Here is a 24,710-nt window from a genome sequence, read left to right as displayed (position 1 = left end):
CTAGTTCCACGATCTCCAGCTCTCCAGTCCAGCTCACCCTACATGAGACTATGGTTAGAAAAAGGAAGTACTTAGCCTCGCATCCGCGTACACAGGGTTTGAACGCCCACATAGCTAGACTAATCTCGTTAGAGATGATGCCCTACCGGTTAGTTGAAAGCGAAGCTTTCAAAGCCCTGATGGACTACGCTGTACCACGCTACGAGCTACCTAGTCGACACTTTTTTTCCAGAAAAGCCATCCCAGCCCTCCACCAGCATGTTAAAGAGCGCATCGTCCATGCACTCAGGCAATCTGTGAGCACAAAGGTGCACCTGACAACAGATGCATGGACCAGTAGGCATGGCCAGGGACGTTACGTGTCCATCACGGCACACTGGGTGAATGTTGTGGATGCAGGGTCCACAGGGGACAGCAAGTTTGGGACAGTTCTGCCTAGCCCACGGTCTAGGAAACAGTTGGCTGTAGCCGTTCGCACCCCCTCCTCCTCCTCTTCGTCCTCCTGCAGAAGCGAGAGCTCGTCCACAGACCGCAGTCGCACAACCACTCCATCCGCAGCTGCCACTGTTGCACACCAGGTCTCCCATTATGGGGAAGCTACTGGCAAACGTCAGCAGGCTGTATTGGCTATGAAGTGTTTGGGCGACAACAGACACACCGCGGAAGTTCTGTCCGAGTTCTTGCAGAAAGAAACGCAGTCGTGGCTGGGCACTGTAGATCTTGAGGCAGGCAAGGTAGTGAGTGATAACGGAAGGAATTTCATGGCTGCCATCTCCCTTTCCCAACTGAAACACATTCCTTGCCTGGCTCACACCTTAAACCTGGTGGTGCAGTGCTTCCTGAAAAGTTATCCGGGGTTATCCGACCTGCTCCTCAAAGTGCGTGGACTTTGCTCACATATCCGCCGTTCGCCCGTACACTCCAGCCGTATGCAGACCTATCAGCGTTCTTTGAACCTTCCCCAGCATCGCCTAATCATAGACGTTGCAACAAGGTGGAACTCAACACTGCACATGCTTCAGAGACTGTGTGAACAGAGGCGGGCTGTTATGTTTTTGTGGGAGGATACACATACACGGGCAGTAGGATGGCAGACATGGAGTTGTCAGGTGTGCAGTGGTCGAAGATTCAAGACATGTGTCAAGTCCTTCAGTGTTTTGAGGAATGCACACGGCTGGTTAGTGCAGACAACGCCATAATAAGCATGAGCATCCCCCTAATGCGTCTGCTGATGCAAAGTTTGACGCACATAAAGGATCAGGCGTCTGCAGCTGAGGAAGAGGAAAGCCTTGATGACAGTCAGCCATTGTCTGGCCAGGGCAGTGTACAGGACGAGTTAGCGGGCGAAGAGGAGGAGGAGGATGATGGGGATGATTATATTTTTAATGAGGAAGCTTTTCCGGGGCCACTGGAAATTGGTGGCGCGGCAAGGCCGGGTTCTGGTTTTTGGAGGGACACAAGTGACGTGGATTTGCCTGAAACTGCCCCTCAACCAAGCACAACCGCAGATTTGAGAACTGGAACTTTGGCCCACATGGCGGATTATGCCTTGCGTATCCTCAAAAGGGACACACGCATAACTAAAATGATGAACGATGACGATTACTGGTTGGCCTGCCTCCTTGATCCTCGCTATAAAGGCAAATTGCAAAATATAATGCCACATGAGAACTTGGAACTAATATTAGCAACCAAACAATCAACTCTTGTTGACCGTTTGCTTCTGGCATTCCCTGCACACAGCGCCCGTGATCGTTCTCACACGAGCTGCAGGGGCCAGCAGACCAGAGGAGTTAGAGGGGCAGAAATCAGAAGTGGCGTTGGCCAGAGGGGTTTTCTGACCAGGTTGTGGAGTGATTTTGCTATGACCGCAGACAGGACAGGTACTGCAGCATCAATTCAAAGTGACAGGAGACCACATTTGTCCAGTATGGTTACAAACTATTTTTCATCCCTTATCGATGTTCTCCCTCAACCGTCATTCCCATTTGATTACTGGGCATCAAAATTAGACACCTGGCCAGAATTGGCAGAATATGCATTGCAGGAGCTTGCTTGCCCGGCAGCTAGTGTCCTATCAGAAAGAGTATTCAGTGCTGCAGGTTCAATACTAACAGAAAAAAGGACTCGTCTGGCTACCCAAAATGTAGATGATCTAACCTTCATTAAAATGAACCACAACTGGATTTCGAAATCTTTTGCCCCACCTTGCCCGGCTGACACCTAGCTTTCCTATGAAAAGGTCTTGCCTGTGGACTATTCTGAATGCCTTTCCAATCTCGTAATTTTCTGCACCTGATTGTCCAGCATACGACATGTTTACACCTCACTAAATGGCCAAACTCCCCACACGGGGCCGTGGTATCGACACTTGGCGACAGCACCCGTGAGAGTGCTGTTTGTCTGAAGAGGTGGGTGTGCCCGCTTTTGGTCGACGGCACTGCCACTGGGTCCCTCCTAGTACAATAAAGTGTCTCTGGCGGTGGTGGTGCGCACCCAACGTCAGACACACCGTTGTAATATGAGGGGCCCTGGGCCTGTACCGCCGGCCACAAGACAGTTCCCCCCCCCCCCCAGCTCAAACAGTGCTCTACCACTTGCAAAATTATCTCACAGCTCCACCAATGTTTAGTCTATGCGCTGACATCCTTCAATGCCTGCCACTGACAATACCATTGTATTGACATTTTTGTTATGTTAGGCCTTCGAAGCCTGTCTGCGGTCACTCCTTCCACTATGCCTCCACTGACCACACCACTGCTGCCCGTGTACCCCTGGAACCAATTTAAAATTGCCTACAGCCAGCCCAATTTTTTTACTTTAGGCCTTCGATGCCTGTCTGCGGTCACTCCTTCCACTAGGCCTCCACTGACCACACCACTGCTGCCCGTGTACCCCTGGAACCAATTTAAAATTGCCTACAGCCATGTGTTATTATTTTAGGCCTTCGATGCCTGTCTGCGGTCACTCCTTCCACTAGGCCTCCACTGACCACACCACTGCTGCCCGTGTACCCCTGGAACCAATTTAAAATTGCCTACAGCCAGCCCAATTTTTTTATTTTAGGCCTTCGATGCCTGTCTGCGGTCACTCCTTCCACTAGGCCTCCACTGACCACACCACTGCTGCCCGTGTACCCCTGGAACCAATTTAAAATTGCTTACAGCCAGCCCAATTTTTTTATTTTAGGCCTTCGATGCCTGTCTGCGGTCCGTTCTTTCTACTACTACTACACTGACCAGGCCACTGCTGCCCGTGTACCCCTGGAACCAATTTAAAATTGCCTACAGCCATGTGTTATTATTTTAGGCCTTCGATGCCTGTCTGCGGTCACTCCTTCCACTAGGCCTCCACTGACCACACCACTGCTGCCCGTGTACCCCTGGAACCAATTTAAAATTGCCTACAGCCATGTGTTATTATTTTAGGCCTTCGATGCCTGTCTGCGGTAACTCCTTACAATATGCCTCCACTGACCACACCACTGCTGCCCGTGTACCCCTGGAACCAATTTAAAATTGCCTACAGCCAGCCCAATTTTTTTATTTTAGGCCTTCGATGCCTGTCTGCGGTCCGTTCTTTCTACTACTACTACACTGACCAGGCCACTGCTGCCCGTGTACCCCTGGAACCAATTTAAAATTGCCTACAGCCAGCCCAATTTTTTTTAATTTAGGCCTTCGATGCCTGTCTGCGGTCACTCCTTCCACTAGGCCTCCACTGACCACACCACTGCTGCCCGTGTACCCCTGGAACCAATTTAAAATTGCCTACAGCCAGCCCAATTTTTTTACTTTAGGCCTTCGATGCCTGTCTGCGGTCACTCCTTCCACTAGGCCTCCACTGACCACACCACTGCTGCCCGTGTACCCCTGGAACCAATTTAAAATTGCCTACAGCCAGCCCAATTTTTTTATTTTAGGCCTTCGATGCCTGTCTGCGGTCCGTTCTTTCTACTACTACTACACTGACCAGGCCACTGCTGCCCGTGTACCCCTGGAACCAATTTAAAATTGCCTACAGCCATGTGTTATTATTTTAGGCCTTCGATGCCTGTCTGTGGTCACTCCTTCCACTAGGCCTCCACTGACCACACCACTGCTGCCCGTGTACCCCTGGAACCAATTTAAAATTGCCTACAGCCATGTGTTATTATTTTAGGCCTTCGATGCCTGTCTGCGGTCACTCCTTCCACTAGGCCTCCACTGACCACACCACTGCTGCCCGTGTACCCCTGGAACCAATTTAAAATTGCCTACAGCCATGTGTTATTTTAGGCCTACTACGCCTGTCTGCGGTCCCTCCTTCCAATACTCGTCCACTGACCACACCACTGCTGCCCGTGGACCCCTGGAACCTATTTTTAATTGCATAGAGCATCCTTTTTCTAATAGTAGGCGTACAAAGTCTGTCTGCGGTCCACTATTGAAATTGTCCTCCACTGCCCAGAGCACTGCTGCTTGTGTACCCCTGTAACTTTTTTAAGCTGCAGTGAGCCACATTTTTGGGTTAAGTCCTACTACCTGTGTCTGTCTACGCCACTCAATTCAGCTGTGTTCCTTTGAAAAAAGCTGAGCGTCAATAGTCTTGTTTTCAGCCTCTAGGAATTTTAAAACTGCATTGGGGGTACAACTTTGGTAGGGCCTACTAACTGTGTCTGCCTCCCCAAGGTGTGCCCCAGGTTTCCTCGCCATTGCTTCGATCTTAATGCTCTCGTTTAGTAGTTGTTGGAAACTACACTGCATTAGGCCTACAAATTGGGTATGGGGTGTAGAGAGATGGTGTGTTCCACTCCAAGGTGTTCTCCAGGTTACCTTTCCTGAGCTCCGATCTTCCGGCTCTCGTTTAGTAGTTCTTGGAAACTACACTGCATTAGGCCTACAAATTGGGTATGGGGTGTAGAGAGACGGTGTGTTCCACTCCAAGGTGTTCCCCAGGTTTCCTCGCCAATGCTTCGATCTTCATGCTCTCGTTTAGTAGTTGTTGGAAACTACACTGCATTAGGCCTACAAATTGGGTATGGGGTGTAGAGAGATGGTGTGTTCCACTCCAAGGTGTTCTCCAGGTTGCCTTTCCTGAGCTTCGATCTTCCGGCTCCCGTTTAGTAGTTCTTGGAAACTACACTGCATTAGGCCTACAAATTGGGTATGGGGTGTAGAGAGATGGTGTGTTCCACTCCAAGGTGTTCCCCAGGTTTCCTCTCCATTGCTTCGATCTTCATGCTCTCGTTTAGTAGTTGTAGAAAACTACACTGCATTAGGCCTACAAATTGGGTATGGGGTGTAGAGAGACGGTGTGTTACACTCCAAGGTGTTCCCCAGGTTTCGTCCACATTGCTTCGATCTTCCGACTCTCGTTTAGTAGTTGTAGAAAACTACACTGCATTAGGCCTACAAATTGGGTATGGGGTGTAGAGAGATGGTGTGTTCCACTCCAAGGTGTTCTCCAGGTTGCCTTTCCTGAACTTCTATTTTCAGGCTCTCATTAAATTGTAGTTAAATGGAACAACTGCATTTGGCGTACTAGTTGGTTTGGGGCCTACTATCGGTGTCTGCCACTCCTTGCTGTTCTCCTGGTTTCCTGTCCTGAAATTCCATTTTCTGGCTCTTGTTCAGTAGTTGTTAATGTTAGACTGCATTTGGCCTACTAGTTGGGTTGGGGCCTACTATCGGTGTCTGCCACTCCTTGCTGTTCTCCTCAACTGAACAAAGCTGGGCCGCCTGTTTACTACGGTTGCCAATTTTGAACTGCATGTCGACTACTTACTGATTTGGGCCTACTCTCTGTGTCAGCATCTCATTCCAGTTGTCCTCCACTGCAATGCCCCCTGGTTAGTCCTGTGTTACCAATTTTGAACTGCATTTAGCCCACTTTATTCTTTGGGCCTATATCTGTGTTTCCTCCTCATCCTGCCCATTGCCCAGCCAGTGATAGATGAGTCTGCTGGTACATTGACCCATAACGCAAAATTCCCCGTGCACGCTACACAGCAAGATTGTGACCCTGCTGAAAGTCAGGTTCCTCTTCCCGCATACCATACCACCTTACACGGGGACAAAGAGGAGGGTGCAGATAAAAGTGCAGGTTCCTTCATCAGGTGGGGGGAGGAATACTAGTTGGCGACGTCACTGGCACAGGGTCTCTCATAGTACGCAAAAGTGTTGCTGCCGTTGGGAGGCGCCCCCGCCGTGCAAACACACCGCTGTACTTTGAGGGGCCCTGTGCCAGTGCCAATGCCAACGAGTGGGCCCCCCCTGCTTGCTCAGGATCACAGCACTTGCAAAGTTGAAATACTTACCTCTCCCTGCTCCACTGCCGTGACGTGGTCCAGATTTACTGGCCCCACTAATTACTTGAACCAGCCCTACCCCCCACAACTTTAGCCAAATGACCCCCAATTTCAAATGCCTTCCAATTATTATAAGGTAAATTACGATTGACAAGCTTCTTTAACAAGAATGGATGTTTTTGCCATTAAAATGGGCAGTGTAGGTGTTTTCCTGGCCTCCACTCACTGCCGACTATGCTCCCCCATTGACTTGCATTGGGTTTTGTGTTTCGGGCGATACCCGACTTTTCGCGATAATCGGCCGATTCCACTCGACTCGACTTCTAAGATAGTCGGGCTTCGCGAAACACGGCTCGACTCTAAAAAGGTCAAGGTCGCTCAACCCTAGTGCTCAGTGTGACTCTGCCCTCATCCGTGAAGAGCAAAGGGCGCCAATGTCTAACCTGCCAATCTTGGTGTACTCTGGCAAATGCCCACCGCCCTGAGCAGTGTTGGGCTGTAAGCACAACACCCACTTGTGGATGTCAGGCCCTCATACCACCCTCATGGAGTCTGTTTCTCACAGTTAGAGCAGACACATGAATGATGGTGGACTGTTGGAGGTCATTTTGTAGGGCTCTGGCACAGCTCCTCCTGTTGCTCTTTGTACAAAGAAGGAGGTAGCAGTTCTGCGGTTGGGTTGTTGCCCTACTACAGAACCCCTATCATGTCTTCTGGTGTACTGGCCTGTCTCCTGGTATCTGCTCCATGCTCTGGACACTGTGCTGACAAACACAGCTACACTTCTTGCCACAGCTCGCATTGATGTGCCATCTTGGATGAGCTGCACTACCTGAGCAACTTCTGTGCGTTATAGACACCACCTCATGCTACTGTATAGTACCTCTACGGGTGAGAGCAATGACAAAATACAAAAGTGATCAAGACAGCAGCCAAAAAGGATGAGACCAGTGAAATGGCCTGTGGTCACCCCTGCAGAATCACTCCTTTTATAGGGATTGTGTAGCTAATTGCCCATAACTTCTACCTGTTGTCTGTTCCGTTTGCACAACAGCAGGAGAAATTGATTCACAATCGGTGTTGCTTCATAACTGGACAGGTTGATTTCTCAGAAGTGTGATTGACTTGGAGTTACATTGTATTTTTTAAGTGTTCCCTTCATTTTTTTGAGTTGTGTATATACACATTATACAGACACGTGACCTGTACAGATATACACATTATACTGTACATATATACACATTACACTTGACCTGTACATATACACATATTATACATATACAGACAAATGAGCTGTACATATACATGTACAGTGGGGAAGTCCTGACATTGAAAATCAGCAGCCAGAGATATGCTGGTATACAGGAGACCTACTGTCAGCCCTGCCCTGTCTCGACTGCTGAGCTGCCTGTACATTACAGGAGGGGGAGGATGTGTTGTGCAGCCACAGAAGAGCAAGAGCTGTCATGTCTCACCTTTCCCCAGGGCGGCTGTATTTTCTTACAGACCTGGCTCCACTGACCTCTTCCTCTATTCTTTCAAGCCCCGATCCCCTGTTCATCATATACTCCCCCCAACCCGGTGACGCTGTGCCGTTGCTCTGCATATAGATGCCTCTGCTGTGACTTAACCAAAGAAAAGGACCACTGAGCGGGGAAGAGGAGCTGCAGTCCTAATGACAGCCCCATCACGCAGGGGAGTGTCCGTCAAACCCTGCGTAGCTGTGTGCACTCAGTGCATAGAAGATAAAGTTTAATTGTTCTGAAAAATAAAAAAGAATTAACCTACAGATTTGGGGCAGTTCACTTATTATCCAGGGCCCAGGACCCAGATCTATCGTATGTGCCTAGTGACGCCCCTGCTGCAGTGAATCTGCAAAATATGTCTTGAGAGGGAAAAGGGCATAAAAATAAAAACAAAACATACACAGGGATATGTTTAGTGAAAAATATTGAAAATCCAGTCCTATTTAAATGTTTCTATTACTTTTTTTTAAATTTCTAGTGGGATTTTGAAGATTTAGATCAAAATTGGAGAAAGGACTCTGAATTTCCATGTATACAACCCAACGATAGCTGTGTCTTAAAAGCCATCAATATTACTCCTGAACAACCGATCTCATCCACCATTTGGCAGAGCTTCAAAAACCCACTGTCCTCTACAAGCAATAAGAACACACAATGTGCGGACCTGATCAGAATAGAACAAAGGTGAAAGAAAACAAAAAAGAAAATTGTTTGACTGAGCATCGGAAAAAGGATGTTTTGACTCCATTCCTCCAGTCATTACCCATTGCAATAATTGCCAACTGTTTGCATAGAACATACAACATCTGGGATGTAAAGTGGGTAAATAAAAAAAAAAAAAAGCTGGTAACTTCATCTGGAAATTTTTTTTTTTTATTATAACCCACATACTACTTCTTGCATCAGTTTTTTTTCCCACGGGAAGAAGAATATTTTTTGTATATTTTATTTAAAATGTGAATTTTCTCGGTATATTTTCTATGCTTTGAAACTCACTTAGTTTTGAATGTTATAAATGAGATACAATATTTTGTATTGCTTCCTCATACTATAATGTTTTATTCAATTATTTTTTTTCTATTTCAGTTAATAAAAATAAAGTTTACTTCTCCCGATAAGCATTCATGCCCATGTAAGATCTGTTGTCCTGTGTTGTAAGACCGGTTTTGTACTGATGAGATATTTATCATTCATAGTGGTTTTTCAAAATAAAGACCCATTTAAATTAACCAATAAATGCGTAAACGATCAATGTTGAGATTGAGACAAACAGTCTGTGCAAGATGCCAGAGGATCTTAATGACTGTTGATCAGCCAATGTGGTCATTTAATGGCCTGCTTACACAGGTTGACCGCACTGCCATGCACACTGAATTATAATTCTGTACACACAGAACACCATGATATCGATAGCAGGTGTCCAAATTTACAAGGAATAACGTGCTGCTGAATGCTATTATTTTTAAGCAAGCTTAAAAAGCATCTTGGCCAATGAAAGTGTTTTGCTCATTTGTCTGTTGACTGCTGGCCTATTTGCATACGCCTATAATCAGGAAACAAACGTTTGGGGCACACTCCTTCCTAATTATCAACCTGTCAAAACTGGTCTGTACACCATAAGGCTATGTGCAGAAACGCTGCAGATCCACAATTGATTTACAGTACAATGTAAATCAATGAGAAAAAAAAATGCTGTGCACACTTTGCGGAAAATCCGGTGCGGAAACGCTGCGGTTTAAAAGTAGCATGTCACTACTTTTTTGTGAATCTGCAGCGTTTTTGTACCGATTCCATTATAGAAAACCGCAGGGGTAAAAAACGCAGCAAATCTGCAAGAAAACCACAGCAAAAACGCACAAACGTTGCGGAACCGCACAAAAAAACACGACAAATCCGCAGCTGCGGTTTCTGCCTGGAGAGGCAGAATCCGCACCAGAAATTCCTAAGCCTAAAGGTACCGTCACACTAGACGATATCGCTAGCGATCCGTGACGTTGCAGCGTCCTCGCTAGCGATATCGTCCAGTGTGATAGGCAGCAGCGATCAGGCCCCTGCTGTGCTGTCGCTGGTCGGGGTAGAAAGTCCAGAACTTTATTTGGTCGCTGGACTCCCCGCAGACCTCGCTGAATCGGCGTGTGTGACACCGATTCAGCGATGTCTTCACTGGTAACCAGGGTAAACATCGGGTAACTAAGCGCAGGGCCGCGCTTAGTAACCCGATGTTTACCCTGGTTACCATCCTAAAAGTAAAAAAACAAACACTACATACTTACCTACAGCCGTCTGTCCTCCAGCGCTGTGCTCTGCACTCCTCCTGTACTGGCTGTGAGCGTCGGTCAGCCGGAAAGCAGAGCGGTGACGTCATCGCTCTGCTTTCCGGCCGCTGTGCTCACACAGACAGTACAGGAGGAGTGCAGAGCACAGCGCTGGAGGACAGACGGCTTTAGGTAAGTATGTAGTGTTTGTTTTTTTTACTTTTAGGATGGTAACCAGGGTAAACATCGGGTTACTAAGCGCGGCCCTGCGCTTAGTAACCCGATGTTTACCCTGGTTACCAGCATCGTTGGTCGCTGGAGAGCGGTCTGTGTGACAGCTCTCCAGCAGCGATCTGGATCGTTGTCGGTATCGCTGCAGCGTCGCTAAGTGTGACGGTACCTTAATCCGCAACGTGTGCACATAGCTTTATTGTTTAAAGAAACCTTTCTCCTTTGCCACATTGGGGGACACAGAACCATGGATGTTATGCTGCTGGCACTAGGAGGCTGACACTAAGTTGAGACAAAAAAGTTAGCTCTTCCCCTGCAGTATACACCCTCATGCTGGCTTCCAGAGACCCAGTTCAAACTTAGTGTCCATAGGAGGCACACTGGGTCTGCTATTCAGACCAGAACTTTTTGGATTTTCTACTTTTATCCCTTTTGTACAATGGGGCGACGGAACCTTTCAAGGCTCCAATCTCCCTGAACCAACAACAGACAAGCACGGGAGTATTACCTCTTCGTATCCTCTCCTGCGACGTGGGATGCCACTGCCTGAGCTGATTCTAGGGGCAACGGGCCCCTTCAAGGGCACCAATCTCCCCCCCCCCCCCCCCAATCAGACGAGCACTGGAGTGGTACCTCCAGTATCCTCTTCTGCAGCCAGGCCATATTGCCGGACATTTTGCCCTGCCCACCAGGTTTTACCCTCGGCTGTTCAGAGGCACTTTCCATTGTGAATCCGTGCAGCCCCCACTGCATCACCACTGTATAAGCGGATGATGGAAGGAGGCGGACGGTTCTTCTCCACCCCCCTTTCAGGGGATGGTGGATGGGGGCTCCCCAACCCTGCACCGTCCTAACTACCTTGGGCGCAGCTCTGACCTGCTGAACCATCCCCTTCATATCGGGGTAAGTACACCAGGAGGGGTCATTTTTTCGGCGGCATACAAAGGCTCGATAGCGGCAGAGTCCCCACAGAGCTCCGCGGCACATTTCCCGGCGGTCCGCGGATGCGCGCCAACCGAAGCCATAAACTTCGTTCCCGGCTTCGGCCTTTTGTAGGCCGCATCCTGGTAAGCTCCGCCCACCGCTCACATCATTCCGGCGGCTCCGCCCCCAGTCCTGGCGCTTCTCGCTCCTTGCGAGACAACCTCCCATCTCTCGGCAGCCATCTTTTTCCCTTTTGTAAGCAGCTCTGCCGTCCTCTGCACATGCCACCCTGAATGCCTGTTTACTCAGCGCCATCATCTTCAGATTGCGGGACACAGGACCTGGCCAAGGAGATGGCACTAGGTGCTTCCCTGCAGCTTTACCCCACATCGCTTCCACTAGCAGTGTTTTTTCACTCATATTGGGGTACATTATGTCGCAGTCAAAAGCTAAAAAGACTACAAAGGTACATACTACAAAAATAGCACACCCTCATAGAAATAAATAAGATCCCTTCATATATTATATAGATAAACCAATGGAGAACCCATGAAGACACTGGATCAATGATAAAAACACCAAACACTTTATTAGAACAAATCTATAAAAAATACATATAAGACAGTATAACAAACTGGTGAGATATGATATACCCTAGATACAGGGTCATAGCAGAAGCACAAGACTGATCCGACTCCCTTGCATAATAACTTATATAGAATAGCTACCACAGATGTGTGGGTATAATGTAAACAGAAAGGCTCATAAATAGTACTGGAAGTGCGGCTAACCTGCAATATATATGCAATATATATATGAACAATTCCACATCAGATAACAAAATCACATGGAGGTAACGATATAGCAGTCACACATACCTGTAGACATAATGGAGCCCAAAAGAAGGGAGTCGTACAGACTAGGCACACCTCGACGCGCGTTTCGCTGCAACGGCAGCTTCGTCAGGAGGTACCCTACTACCTTTATCGCTGCGTGTACCACCTGCCAGGCTTCTCTCCCTCAGCCCCCACGCTCCCCTCTCTGCTCAGCCTGTGATACCCAATGTGCCCAAGAGCCCTCCGCCGCTACGGACCCCAGTGTATCTAGCCCCCCTGAGTGGGCCGCGTCACTGTCACAATCCATGGCTTCGCTGGCCAAAGCGAAAGAATCTCTCCATGACCCCTCTGGGGAGCGGGGCACTCGTCTCCCTGGGTTAAGAGACCCCTCCATTACAGGGGAATCATTGGCCAGCAGGGGTCGCTCTCACCTGAAGGAGGTACGGACATCCAAAAAACGGATCCGCACTACCTCTCCTGAGCATTCACCACGCCATTCAGTCTCTGGTAGCTCCACTTCTCGCTCTCCCTCTCCAGGGGTTCGCAGCGATCATGACTCTGAGTATGAGTCTGAGGCATCCTTGGACCCGGATTCTCCGGAGTTTCAAGCGACTGTGGATTCCCTCATTGAAGCTGTCAATCATGTGCTAAAGGTTGATTATGACCCTAATTCGGCTCCGGATCATGCGGTTTCTTTTACAAGAACCAAGCGATCCCATAGTGTTCGCCTCTCATCCAGACTTTTTGGAGATAGTCAGGCGACACAGGGAGCGACCGGATAAGCGCTTTATGGGTAAAAAGACCCTGGGAACAAAGTATCCCTTTTCCGCAGATCTTGTCAAAGATTGGACGGAACCTCCACTAGTAGATCTCTGGTATCGTGTTTGGCTACCAAAACGCTTTTGTCTGTACCTGATGGTGGTTCAATTAAAAATCCCACAGAAAGCCAAATAGATTCCATGGCTTGCTCAGTGTATGGGGCCTCAGGTTCCTCGCTATTCCCTTCCTTCGCTGCAGCATGGGTCGCAAAAGCAATGGTTTTCTGGGCAGATGCCCTTGCAAAATCCATTCAGGACCAGGCTCTTCCGTCTGATGCGGCGGATCTCGCCAAACAAATCACTATGGCTGGAGACTATGTGATGTACGCGTCTTTAGACGCAGCAGACTGTGCGGCAATTGCTGCCTCAAACGCCGTCACCATTAGAAGAGCACTATGGCTTAGAGAGTGGCGTGCCGATTCATCTTCTAAAAAGTCTCTGATTTCTCTGCCTCTTCAGAGCGGATGTCTGTTTGGAGAAAAACTAGACTAGCTTATTTCCGATGCTACTGGAGGGAAAAGCAAATTCCTCCCGCAGCACAGGCCTAAAACTGCTTTTCATCGTCAGCAACATTTTTGCTTTCGGCCCTTTCGCAGTTGCCCTTTCTGTCCTCCTCTACAGCCTCGTCCAGATCAGAACGTTCTCCACGTACAGACAGAGACTCTCGGCCCTCATACAGGCCAAGTCAGTCCTGGCGAGGTAAGCCTAGGCAACCCAGAACTAGGGGATCCAGGCCCTCCAGATTTCCTTCACAATGACTTGGGGAGTCTTCCGGTCGACACCACCAAAGTAGGTGAACGCCTGCTTCTCTTTCAACATGTCTGGCTTTCTGTCATTCACGACGAATGGGTCAGAGACCTGGTGTCTTCCGGTTACAAAATAGAATTCATCGCCTCCCCTCCAGCTTGGTTGTTTCCCTCTCGTCTTCCAAGTTCAGGAGCTCAGTCTCGCGTGCTTCACTGCACCATCGAGTCTCTCCGCCAAAGCGGGGTCATTGTTCCGGTTCCAGAACACGAGAAGTTCAGAGGTTTTTACTCAAACCTCTTCGTCGTTCCAAAAAAGGACAGCACGGTGCGCCCTATTTTGGATCTAAAGCTCCTAAACAAGTATGTAAAGGTCCGGCATTTCAGGATGGAATCCCTCCGGTCAGTCATATCCTCAATGGAGAGTGGAGAATTTTTAGCATCAATAGACATCAAAGATACTTATCTCCATATCCCAGTCTTCCCGCCACATCAAAGGTTCATGCATTTTGCCATCCAAGAGGACCATTTTCAACTCAGCCTCACCCTTCGGCCTTGCCACCGCACCCAGGGTATTCACAAAGGTCATGGTGGCGGTCATGGCCATTCTTCATTTCCGAGGAGTGATCGTGTTGCCATACTTAGGACGGACCTTTGATCAGGAGGTCGTCTATCAGGCCTGCGAAGCAAGCATCTGCATTACCTTGGATACGCTTTCACGCCTGGGCTGGCTAATCAACTTAGACAAGTGATGGCGAACTCAGTCGAGGGGTTCAAGAGAGGCCTGGATGTCTTCCTGGAGCAGAACAATATTGTATCATACAATTATTAGGTTCTGTAGAAGGACGTAGATCTGGGTATTTATTATGATGGAATATAGGCTGAACTGGATGGACAAATGTCTTTTTTCGGCCTTACTAACTATGTTACTATGTTACTATGTAAGTCCTCCCCCGTTCCATCCTGACAAATCTCCTTCCTAGGCATGATCCTGGACACATCCAAGCGGCTGGTCCTACTTCCTCGGTCCAAGGCCCTAGCGCTTCAACAGGGAACCCGGACACTTTGTCGTCCCTTCCCTCATTCCATTCGTTTTGCCATGAGGATCCTGGGGAAAATGGTGGCCGCAATGGAAGCGGTTCCCTTCGCCCAACCGCATCTCTGTCCCTTACAACAGGCTCTACTGGACAATTGGGACAAGAGTCCCTTATCCCTCGATCTGCCCCCGCGGATCAGGCAACCGCTCAAATGGTGGACTTTGGAGTCCTCTCTCAGCCAGGGAAGGTCTTTTTTTCTCCCAATTCACTGGCTGGTGGTAACTACCGACGCCAGTCTCCTCGGTTGCGGAGCGGTATTTTGCCACCACACTGTCCAGGGACGTTGGACGATTCGAGAGTCGAGACTTCCGATAAACATCTTGGAGATTTGAGCAATCAGATTTGCCCTGAGACATTTCCACTTCCTCCTTGGGGGTCACCCAATTCGAAATCAATCAGACAACGTTACAACTGTGGCGTACATAAACCATCAGGGGGGTACCCTCAGCAGGGCGGCAATGCGGGAAGTCTCTCACATTCTCCGTTGAGCCGAGCACAACCGCTCCACCATTTCTGCAGTGCACATTCCAGGCATCGAGAACTGGGCGGCGGACTTTCTCAGCCGTCAGGGTCTCACCTCGGGGGAGTGGGAACTCCACCCGGAGGTCTTCCAGCAGATTTGTCTTCACTGGGGGACTCCGGACGTGGATCTGATGGCGTCCAGACTGAATGCAAAGGTTCCAAACTTCATATCGTGTTCTCGGGATCCTCAAGTCATCGGGGTGGACGCACTGATATTCCCATGGCATCAGTTCCACCTCCCGTACATGTTTCCTCCACTTCCTTTACTACCGAAGGTAATCCGGAAAATCAAGAAGGAGGGGGCTCCTTTGATCCTAGTCGCCCTGGATTGGCCACGTCGCGCGTGGTACACAGAGCTCATTCAACTCGTATCCGACGTTCCCTGGCGGCTACCAGATCGCCCAGATCTGCTTCGCCAAGGGCCGATCTACCACCAGAACTCAGGGGCCCTACGTTTAACGGCGTGGCTGTTGAAACCTGGATCCTAACTCAAGCTGGCTTCTCCCAGCAAGTTATTGCCACCATGATTAGCGCTCGCAAGACGTCTTCCGCTCGCATTTATCACTGCACCTGGAAAGCCTTCTCATGGTGCAAGCTCCATGGACGTCCTCCTCTCGCCTTTTCTATTCCCTCCATTCTGAAATTTCTCCAGTCCGGCTTGGATTCCGGTCTGGCGCTCAGTTCTCTCAAGAGTCAGATCTCGGCATTATCCGCGTTGTTCCAACGAAGGATTGCTGCTAACCTACAGGTCAGGACTTTCGTTCAGGGGGTCTCTCACGTGGTACCCCCCTATAGAAAACCGTTAGAGACTTGGGATCTCAATTTGGTTCTGAGTGTCCTTCAGGAGTCCCCTTTTGAACCTCTGCAGGATGTCTCGCTGATTGTCCTCTCCTGGAAGGTCGCCTTCCTTGTGGCAGTAACCTCTATCAGGCGAGTCTGAGTTGGCCGCCCTCTTGCTGGATGCCCTTCCTTTCCTTCCACCAAGATAAAGTAGTCCTACGTCCATCTCCATCTTTTCTTCCCAAGGTGGTTTCATCCTTCCACCTTAATGAAGATATCGTTCTTCCCTGCTTTTGCCCACAGCCAAGACATAGGGTTGAAAAGGCCCTTCACACCTTGGATGTGGTAAGGGCCCTCAGGAGGTACGTTTCTAGGACTGCCCCCTTCCTCAAGTCTGACTCCCTCTTTTTCCTCCCAGAGGGTCACAAAGGGTTTAGCCGCTTTTAAAGCCACGATAGCCAGATGGATCTGATCAGCTATTCAAGAATCTTATCAGGTCAGGGGCAGACCTATCCCGGCGGGGATTAGGGCACACTCAACTCGGTCGGTGGGTGCTTCCTGGGCCATTCGGCACCAGGCGTCGGCAGAGCAGGTTTGCAAGGCCGCAACATGGTCCAGCCTGCATACCTTCGCGAAGCACTACAATGTCCACACTCAATCTTCTGCGGATGCGGCCCTTGACAGATGTGTTCTTCAAGCGGCTGTTTGTTATGGCTGGCAATCAGGCAACACAGCGTGCAGTAATCAGCGCACATACAGAGATCTGGCAAAAACCCAAAATCAATAGGACGAGCTCTGAGACGTGGAATCTCTGTAGACTGCAGTACCTGAACTATCCTCACACAACTGGAAGCAGCAGTGGATTGCGCCTATCAACTACCTATGCAACTCGGCACTGCCTGAGGAGCTGACTAGCCTAAAGATAGAAATACAAGCCTGACTTACCTCAGAGAAATACCCCAAAGGAATAGGCAGCCCCCACATATAATGACTGTTAGCAAGATGAAAAGACAAACGTAGGAATGAAATAGATTCAGCAAAGTGAGGCCCGATATTCTAGACAGAGCGAGGATAGCAAAGAGAACTATGCAGTCTACAAAAAACCCTAAAACGAAAACCACGCAAAGGGGCAAAAAGACCCACCGTGCCGAACTAACAGCACGGCGGTGCACCCCTTTGCTTCTCAGAGCTTCCAGCAAAAGATAAAAACAAGCTGGACAGAAAAAACAGAAAACAAACTAGAAGCACTTATCTAGCAGAGCAGCAGGCCCAAGGAAAGATGCAGTAGCTCAGATCCAACACTGGAACATTGACAAGGAGCAAGGAAGACAGACTCAGGTGGAGCTAAATAGCAAGGCAGCCAACGAGCTCACCAAAACACCTGAGGGAGGAAGCCCAGAGACTGCAATACCACTTGTGACCACAGAAGTGAATTCAGCCACAGAATTCACAACAGTACCCCCCCCTTGAGGAGGGGTCACCGAACCCTCACCAGAACCCCCAGGCCGACCAGGATGAGCCACATGAAAGGCACGAACAAGATCTGGGGCATGGACATCAGAGGCAAAAACCCAGGAATTATCTTCCTGAGCATAACCCTTCCATTTGACCAGATACTGGAGTTTCCGTCTAGAGACACGAGAATCCAAAATCTTCTCCACAATATACTCCAATTCCCCCTCCACCAAAACAGGGGCAGGAGGCTCCACAGATGGAACCATAGGTGCCACGTATCTCCTCAACAACGACCTATGGAATACATTATGTATGGAAAAGGAGTCTGGGAGGGTCAGACGAAAAGACACCGGATTGAGAATCTCAGAAATCCTATACGGACCAATAAAACGAGGTTTAAATTTAGGAGAGGAAACCTTCATAGGTATATGACGAGAAGATAACCAAACCAGATCCCCAACACGAAGTCGGGGTCCCACACGGCGTCTGCGATTAGCGAAAAGCTGAGCCTTCTCCTGGGACAAGGTCAAATTGTCCACTACCTGAGTCCAGATCTGCTGCAACCTGTCCACCACATAATCCACACCAGGACAGTCCGAAGACTCAACCTGTCCTGAAGAGAAACGAGGATGGAACCCAGAATTGCAGAAAAATGGAGAGACCAAGGTAGCCGAGCTGGCCCGATTATTAAGGGCGAACTCAGCCAACGGCAAAAATGACACCCAATCATCCTGGTCAGCGGAAACAAAACATCTCAGATATGTTTCCAAGGTCTGATTGGTTCGTTCGGTCTGGCCATTAGTCTGAGGATGGAAGGCCGAGGAAAAAGATAGGTCAATGCCCATCCTACCACAAAAGGCTCGCCAGAACCTCGAGACAAACTGGGAACCTCTGTCAGAAACAATATTCTCAGGAATGCCATGTAAACGAACCACATGCTGGAAGAACAAAGGCACCAAATCAGAGGAGGAAGGCAATTTAACCAAGGGCACCAGATGGACCATTTTAGAAAAGCGATCACAGACCACCCAAATGACAGACATCTTTTGAGAAACGGGAAGGTCAGAAATGAAATCCATCGAAATATGTGTCCAAGGCCTCTTCGGGACCGGCAAGGACAAAAGCAACCCACTGGCACGTGAACAGCAGGGCTTAGCCCTAGCACAAATTCCACAGGACTGCACAAAAGCACGCACATCCCGTGACAGAGATGGCCACCAGAAGGATCTAGCAACCAACTCCCTGGTACCAAAGATTCCTGGATGACCGGCCAGCACCGAACAATGAAGTTCAGAGATAACTTTACTAGTCCACCTATCAGGGACGAACAGTTTCTCGGCCGGACAACGATCAGGTTTATTAGCCTGAAATTTCTGCAACACTCTCCGCAAATCAGGGGAGATGGCAGACACAATGACTCCTTCCTTGAGGATACTCGCCGGCTCAGATAACCCCGGAGAGTCGGGCACAAAACTCCTAGACAGAGCATCCGCCTTCACATTTTTAGAGCCCGGAAGGTATGAAATCACAAAATCAAAACGAGCAAAAAATAACGACCAACGGGCCTGTCTAGGATTCAAGCGCTTGGCAGACTCAAGATAAGTAAGGTTCTTATGATCAGTCAAAACCACCACGCGATGCTTAGCACCCTCAAGCCAATGACGCCACTCCTCGAATGCCCACTTCATGGCCAGCAACTCTCGGTTGCCCACATCATAATTACGCTCAGCAGCAGAAAATTTCCTGGAAAAGAAAGCACATGGTTTGAACACTGAGCAACCAGAACCTCTCTGTGACAAAACCGCCCCTGCACCAATCTCAGAAGCATCTACCTCGACCTGGAACGGAAGAGAAACATCAGGTTGACACAACACAGGGGCACAGCAAAAACAACGCTTCAACTCCTGAAAAGCTTCCACGGCAGCAGAAGACCAATTAACCAAATCAGCACCCTTCTTGGTCAAATCGGTCAATGGTCTGGCAATGCTAGAAAAATTACAGATGAAGCGACGATAAAAATTAGCAAAGCCCAGGAATTTCTGCAAACTTTTTAAAGATGTCGGCTGAGTCCAATCCTGGATGGCCTGAACCTTAACCGGATCCATCTCGATAGTAGAAGGGGAAAAGATGAACCCCAAAAATGAAACTTTCTGCACACCGAAGAGACACTTTGATCCCTTCACGAACAAGGAATTAGCACGCAGTACCTGGAAAACCATTCTGACTTGCTTCACATGAGACTCCCAATCATCTGAGAAGATCAAAATGTCATCCAAGTAAACAATCAAGAATTTATCCAGATACTCACGGAAAATGTCATGCATAAAAGACTGAAAAACAGATGGAGCATTGGCAAGTCCGAACGGCATCACCAGATACTCAAAATGACCCTCGGGCGTATTAAATGCCGTTTTCCATTCATCTCCCTGCCTGATTCTCACCAGATTATACGCACCACGAAGATCAATCTTAGTAAACCAACTAGCCCCCTTAATCCGAGCAAACAAGTCAGAAATCAATGGCAAGGGATACTGAAACTTAACAGTGATCTTATTAAGAAGGCGGTAATCAATACACGGTCTTAGCGAACCATCCTTCTTGGCTACAAAAAAGAACCCTGCTCCCAATGGTGACGACGATGGGCGAATATGTCCCTTCTCCAGGGACTCCTTCACATAACTGCGCATAGCGGTGTGTTCAGGTACGGACAAATTAAATAAACGACCCTTAGGGAATTTACTACCAGGAATCAAATCGATAGCACAATCACAATTCCTATGCGGAGGAAGGGCATCAGACTTGGACTCTTCAAATACATCCTGAAAGTCCGACAAGAACTCTGGGATGTCAGAAGGAATGGATGACGAAATAGACAAAAATGGAACATCACCATGTACTCCCTGACAACCCCAGCTGGTTACCGACATAGAGTTCCAATCCAATACTGGATTATGGGTTTGTAGCCATGGCAACCCCAACACGACCACATCATGCAAATTATGCAGTACCAAAAAGCGAATAACTTCCTGATGTGCAGGAGCCATGCACATGGTCAGCTGGGCCCAGTACTGAGGCTTATTCTTGGCCAGAGGTGTAGCATCAATTCCTCTCAACGGAATAGGACACCGCAAAGGCTCCAAGAAAAATCCACAACGTTTAGCATAATCCAAATCCATCAGATTCAGGGCAGCGCCTGAATCCACAAACGCCATGACAGAATATGATGACAAAGAGCACATTAAGGTAATGGACAAAAGGAATTTGGACTGTACAGTACCAATAACGGCAGAGCTATCGAACCGCCTAGTGCGTTTAGGACAATTAGAAATAGCATGAGTAGAATCACCACAATAGAAACACAGTCTGTTCAGACGTCTGTGTTCGTGCCGTTCTACTTTAGTCATAGTCCTGTCGCACTGCATAGGCTCAGGCTTACTCTCAGACAATACCGCCAGATGGTGCACAGATTTACGCTCGCGCAAGCGACGACCGATCTGAATGGCCAAGGACATAGACTCATTCAAACCAGCAGGCATAGGAAATCCCACCATTACATCCTTAAGAGCTTCAGAGAGACCCTTTCTGAACAAAGCCGCTAGTGCAGATTCATTCCACAGAGTGAGTACTGACCATTTTCTAAATTTCTGACAATATACTTCTACATCATCCTGACCCTGGCATAAAGCCAGCAGATTTTTCTCAGCTTGATCCACTGAATTAGGCTCATCGTAAAGCAATCCCAGCGCCTGGAAAAATGCATCAACATTACTCAATGCAGAATCTCCTGGTGCAAGAGAAAACGCCCAGTCCTGTGGGTCGCCGCGCAAAAAAGAAATAATAATCAAAACCTGTTGAATAGGATTACCAGAAGAATGAGGTTTCAAGGCCAAAAATAGCTTACAATTATTTCTGAAGCTCAGGAACTTAGTTCTGTCACCAAAAAACAAATCAGGAATCGGAATTCTTGGTTCTAGCATCGATTTCTGATCAATAGTATCTTGAATCTTTTGTACATTTACAACGAGATTATCCATTGAGGAGCACAGAGCCTGAATATCCATGTCCACAGCTGTGTCCTGAAGCACTCTAATGTCTAGGGGAAAAAAAAGACTGAAGACAGAGCTAAGAAATAAAAATGATGTCAGGATTTCTTTTTTCCCTCTATTGGAAATCATTGAATCGGCTCCTTGTACTGTTATGGCTGGCAATCAGGCAACACAGCGTGCAGTAATCAGCGCACATACAGAGATCTGGCAAAAACCCAAAATCAATAGGACGAGCTCTGAGACGTGGAATCTCTGTAGACTGCAGTACCTGAACTATCCTCACACAACTGGAAGCAGCAGTGGATTGCGCCTATCAACTACCTATGCAACTCGGCACTGCCTGAGGAGCTGACTAGCCTAAAGATAGAAATACAAGCCTGACTTACCTCAGAGAAATACCCCAAAGGAATAGGCAGCCCCCACATATAATGACTGTTAGCAAGATGAAAAGACAAACGTAGGAATGAAATAGATTCAGCAAAGTGAGGCCCGATATTCTAGACAGAGCGAGGATAGCAAAGAGAACTATGCAGTCTACAAAAAACCCTAAAACGAAAACCACGCAAAGGGGCAAAAAGACCCACCGTGCCGAACTAACAGCACGGCGGTGCACCCCTTTGCTTCTCAGAGCTTCCAGCAAAAGATAAAAACAAGCTGGACAGAAAAAACAGAAAACAAACTAGAAGCACTTATCTAGCAGAGCAGCAGGCCCAAGGAAAGATGCAGTAGCTCAGATCCAACACTGGAACATTGACAAGGAGCAAGGAAGACAGACTCAGGTGGAGCTAAATAGCAAGGCAGCCAACGAGCTCACCAAAACACCTGAGGGAGGAAGCCCAGAGACTGCAATACCACTTGTGACCACAGAAGTGAACTCAGCCACAGAATTCACAACAGCTGTTGTACATTTATAGTCATTTGGTACACGGAGTTATTGGGTTATATTGTTCCCCACCCAGGGACTGCTTTGTGATGTCCCATGGTTCTGCGTCCCCCAATAGAAATAGGGATTTTTGTGTACTCACCGTAAAATCCTTTTCACCGAGCCACTCATTGGGGGACACAGCTCCCACCCTGTTAGTCTTATGGCTTGTTTTCTTTTTGGCTCTTTGCTTACTCTGTCATGTTGTACTCTAATATTGTTATGTTATATGTTGTTAATAATCTCCTACTGCTTTTACACTGAACTGGGTCTCTGGAAGCCAGCATGAGGGTGTATACTGCAGGGGAGGAGCTAACTTTTTTGTCTCAACTTAGTGTCAGCCTCCTAGTGACAGCAGCATAACATCCATAGTTGTGTGTCCCCCAATGAGTGGCTCGGAGAAAAGGATTTTACGGTGAGTACACAAAAATCCCTATTTCATATTCAATTTGTCTAATTGATAAAAAATCCCTCACCGTATGATGGAATGGGCACACACAATCGGCGAGCAACGATCATTTTTTGCTCTCATAAACTACTTCATGCATGATGAATGAGCCTTTTTGGACATATAATTCTGTGGTTCCCCCCATTTACATTACAGAATGATTGTGCACAATGAGCTGTCAGCATTTAAACCTTAACAATTACTAACTCTTCTTGTGTATTTGAGAAATATATTTGTCCTGGTCACAATTTCACCTGTGTGACAGAGGCTTCCCCTCTGTAGACCTCTAGAATTGTCAGCTGTCCCAGAAAATAAAAGATCCCTCTGCAGCTCGGCCCTGTTTAACCTGGTTCTTCAGCGGGGTGGGGTGCTGCATGAGCTCTTAGCTTTTTCTGTGAGTGCAGTGATCCTGAACTGTAAGGCTCCTTTCACACTTGCGTCGGTACGGGTCTGTCGCTATGCGTCGTACCGACGCACGTTGTGAAATTTCTGCACGAAGTGGGCAGCGGATGCAGCTTTTTGACACATCCGCTGCCCATTCTGAAGTCTGGGTAGGAAGGGGCGGAGTTTTGGCCGCGCATGCGCGGTAGAAAATGGCGGACGCGACGGACAAAAAAGTTCACTGCACGACGTGTGGCCATCCGTCACGATCCGTCGTTAATACAAGTCTATGGGCAAAAAATGCATCCTAGGAGCACATTTGCAGGATCCGTTTTTTGCCCAAAACGACAGATTGCGACAGATCTGAAAAGACGGAAGTGTGAAAGAGGCCTTACAGACAGCCATGGGAGAAGAGAAGAATGTGGTAAGTGGAGAAAATGCATTTCTATTTAACCCTTTCCTGTCTGGGCAATTTTTCCATGGGGACGAGACATGGGCTGTGTCACTACATCTAATATCGAGATGGGATTAATGCTGCACATGCAGTTTTATCTGCGGGCTGCATGCTGTAGAGCAGGACCTGTATAGACCGATAAACTGTGTGGGGAAAAAATGAATTCTGACAAATTTTCTGTTCATTTAAATCGTCCCTACTTAGCGATGCGGCTTAGAGAGAGCTGTCAATCAACGTTATACTCCACCTATGGGACTCCAAAACAAAAACAAAATCAAGGGATTTAAATGAATACACGTTTAAGGCTACGTTCACATTTGCGCCATGGGGCGCAGCGTCGTCGACGCATACCGACGCATGCGTCATGCACCCCTATCTTTAACATGGGGGGCGCATGGACATGCGCCGTATGCGTTGTCATGCGTTTTATGATGCATGCGGTTTTTTGGCGCACCAGACAGGACGCGGACGACGCTATAGGTTGTAGTTTTGATGCGTCACATTTCCAAAGAAAAACGCATGCAACGCACCTGCGTCGTAAATGCGCCAAAAAAACACATTAGTGTCTATGAAAAACGCATAGGGTGCTGGTGCCTGCGTTGAGCCGCGTTTTTTGACGCATGTGTCTTTTGAGTAAATGTAATTTTTTGGTGCGTTTTGGATCTTCAATTGTATAGGACAACGCATGCGTCAAAAAACGCTGCGTTGTGTATGCGTTTGCCATGCGTTGTGCGTTGCGTCGACGACGCTGCGCCAAACAACGCAAATGTGAACATAGCCTTACTAAATCTTTTCCCCAAAATGTATATATTAATCTACTATGTCCTACTCTTTTAGATCAGAAAACAGAACAGGTTACCAAAGTGTGTTATGTTTGCTTGCACCATTGATATATAGGGAAAAATTATTACATTTCATATACAATTTTAAACCACCACCAACCCTTCAGGGGAGTCATTTGTACAATTTAAAATTTCTACATC

General features: G+C 48.0%; 1 protein-coding gene across 2 annotated transcripts in view; it reads left to right on the top strand.

Annotated features, from left to right (window-relative positions):
- TMEM44 (transmembrane protein 44) overlaps nucleotides 1–8,951 on the top strand; it is a 58,609-nt gene extending 49,658 nt beyond the window's left edge. Inside the window, exon 10 of one of the 2 annotated variants that reach the window (XM_069727179.1) lies at nucleotides 8,294–8,951. In XM_069727179.1, the coding sequence (XP_069583280.1) occupies nucleotides 8,294–8,503 (210 nt within the window). In that variant the 3' untranslated portion in view covers nucleotides 8,504–8,951. The remainder of the gene's footprint in view (nucleotides 1–8,293) is intronic. The other variant, XM_069727180.1, reaches the window with a different exon arrangement.
- The last annotated feature ends 15,759 nt before the right edge of the window (nucleotides 8,952–24,710 follow it).

The sequence above is a fragment of the Ranitomeya imitator genome, chromosome 5 (assembly GCF_032444005.1).
Source record: "Ranitomeya imitator isolate aRanImi1 chromosome 5, aRanImi1.pri, whole genome shotgun sequence".
NCBI lineage: Eukaryota > Metazoa > Chordata > Amphibia > Anura > Dendrobatidae > Ranitomeya > Ranitomeya imitator.
The sequence above is the reverse complement of the archived record's forward strand: the minus strand, read 5'-3'. Positions and strand labels throughout refer to the sequence as shown.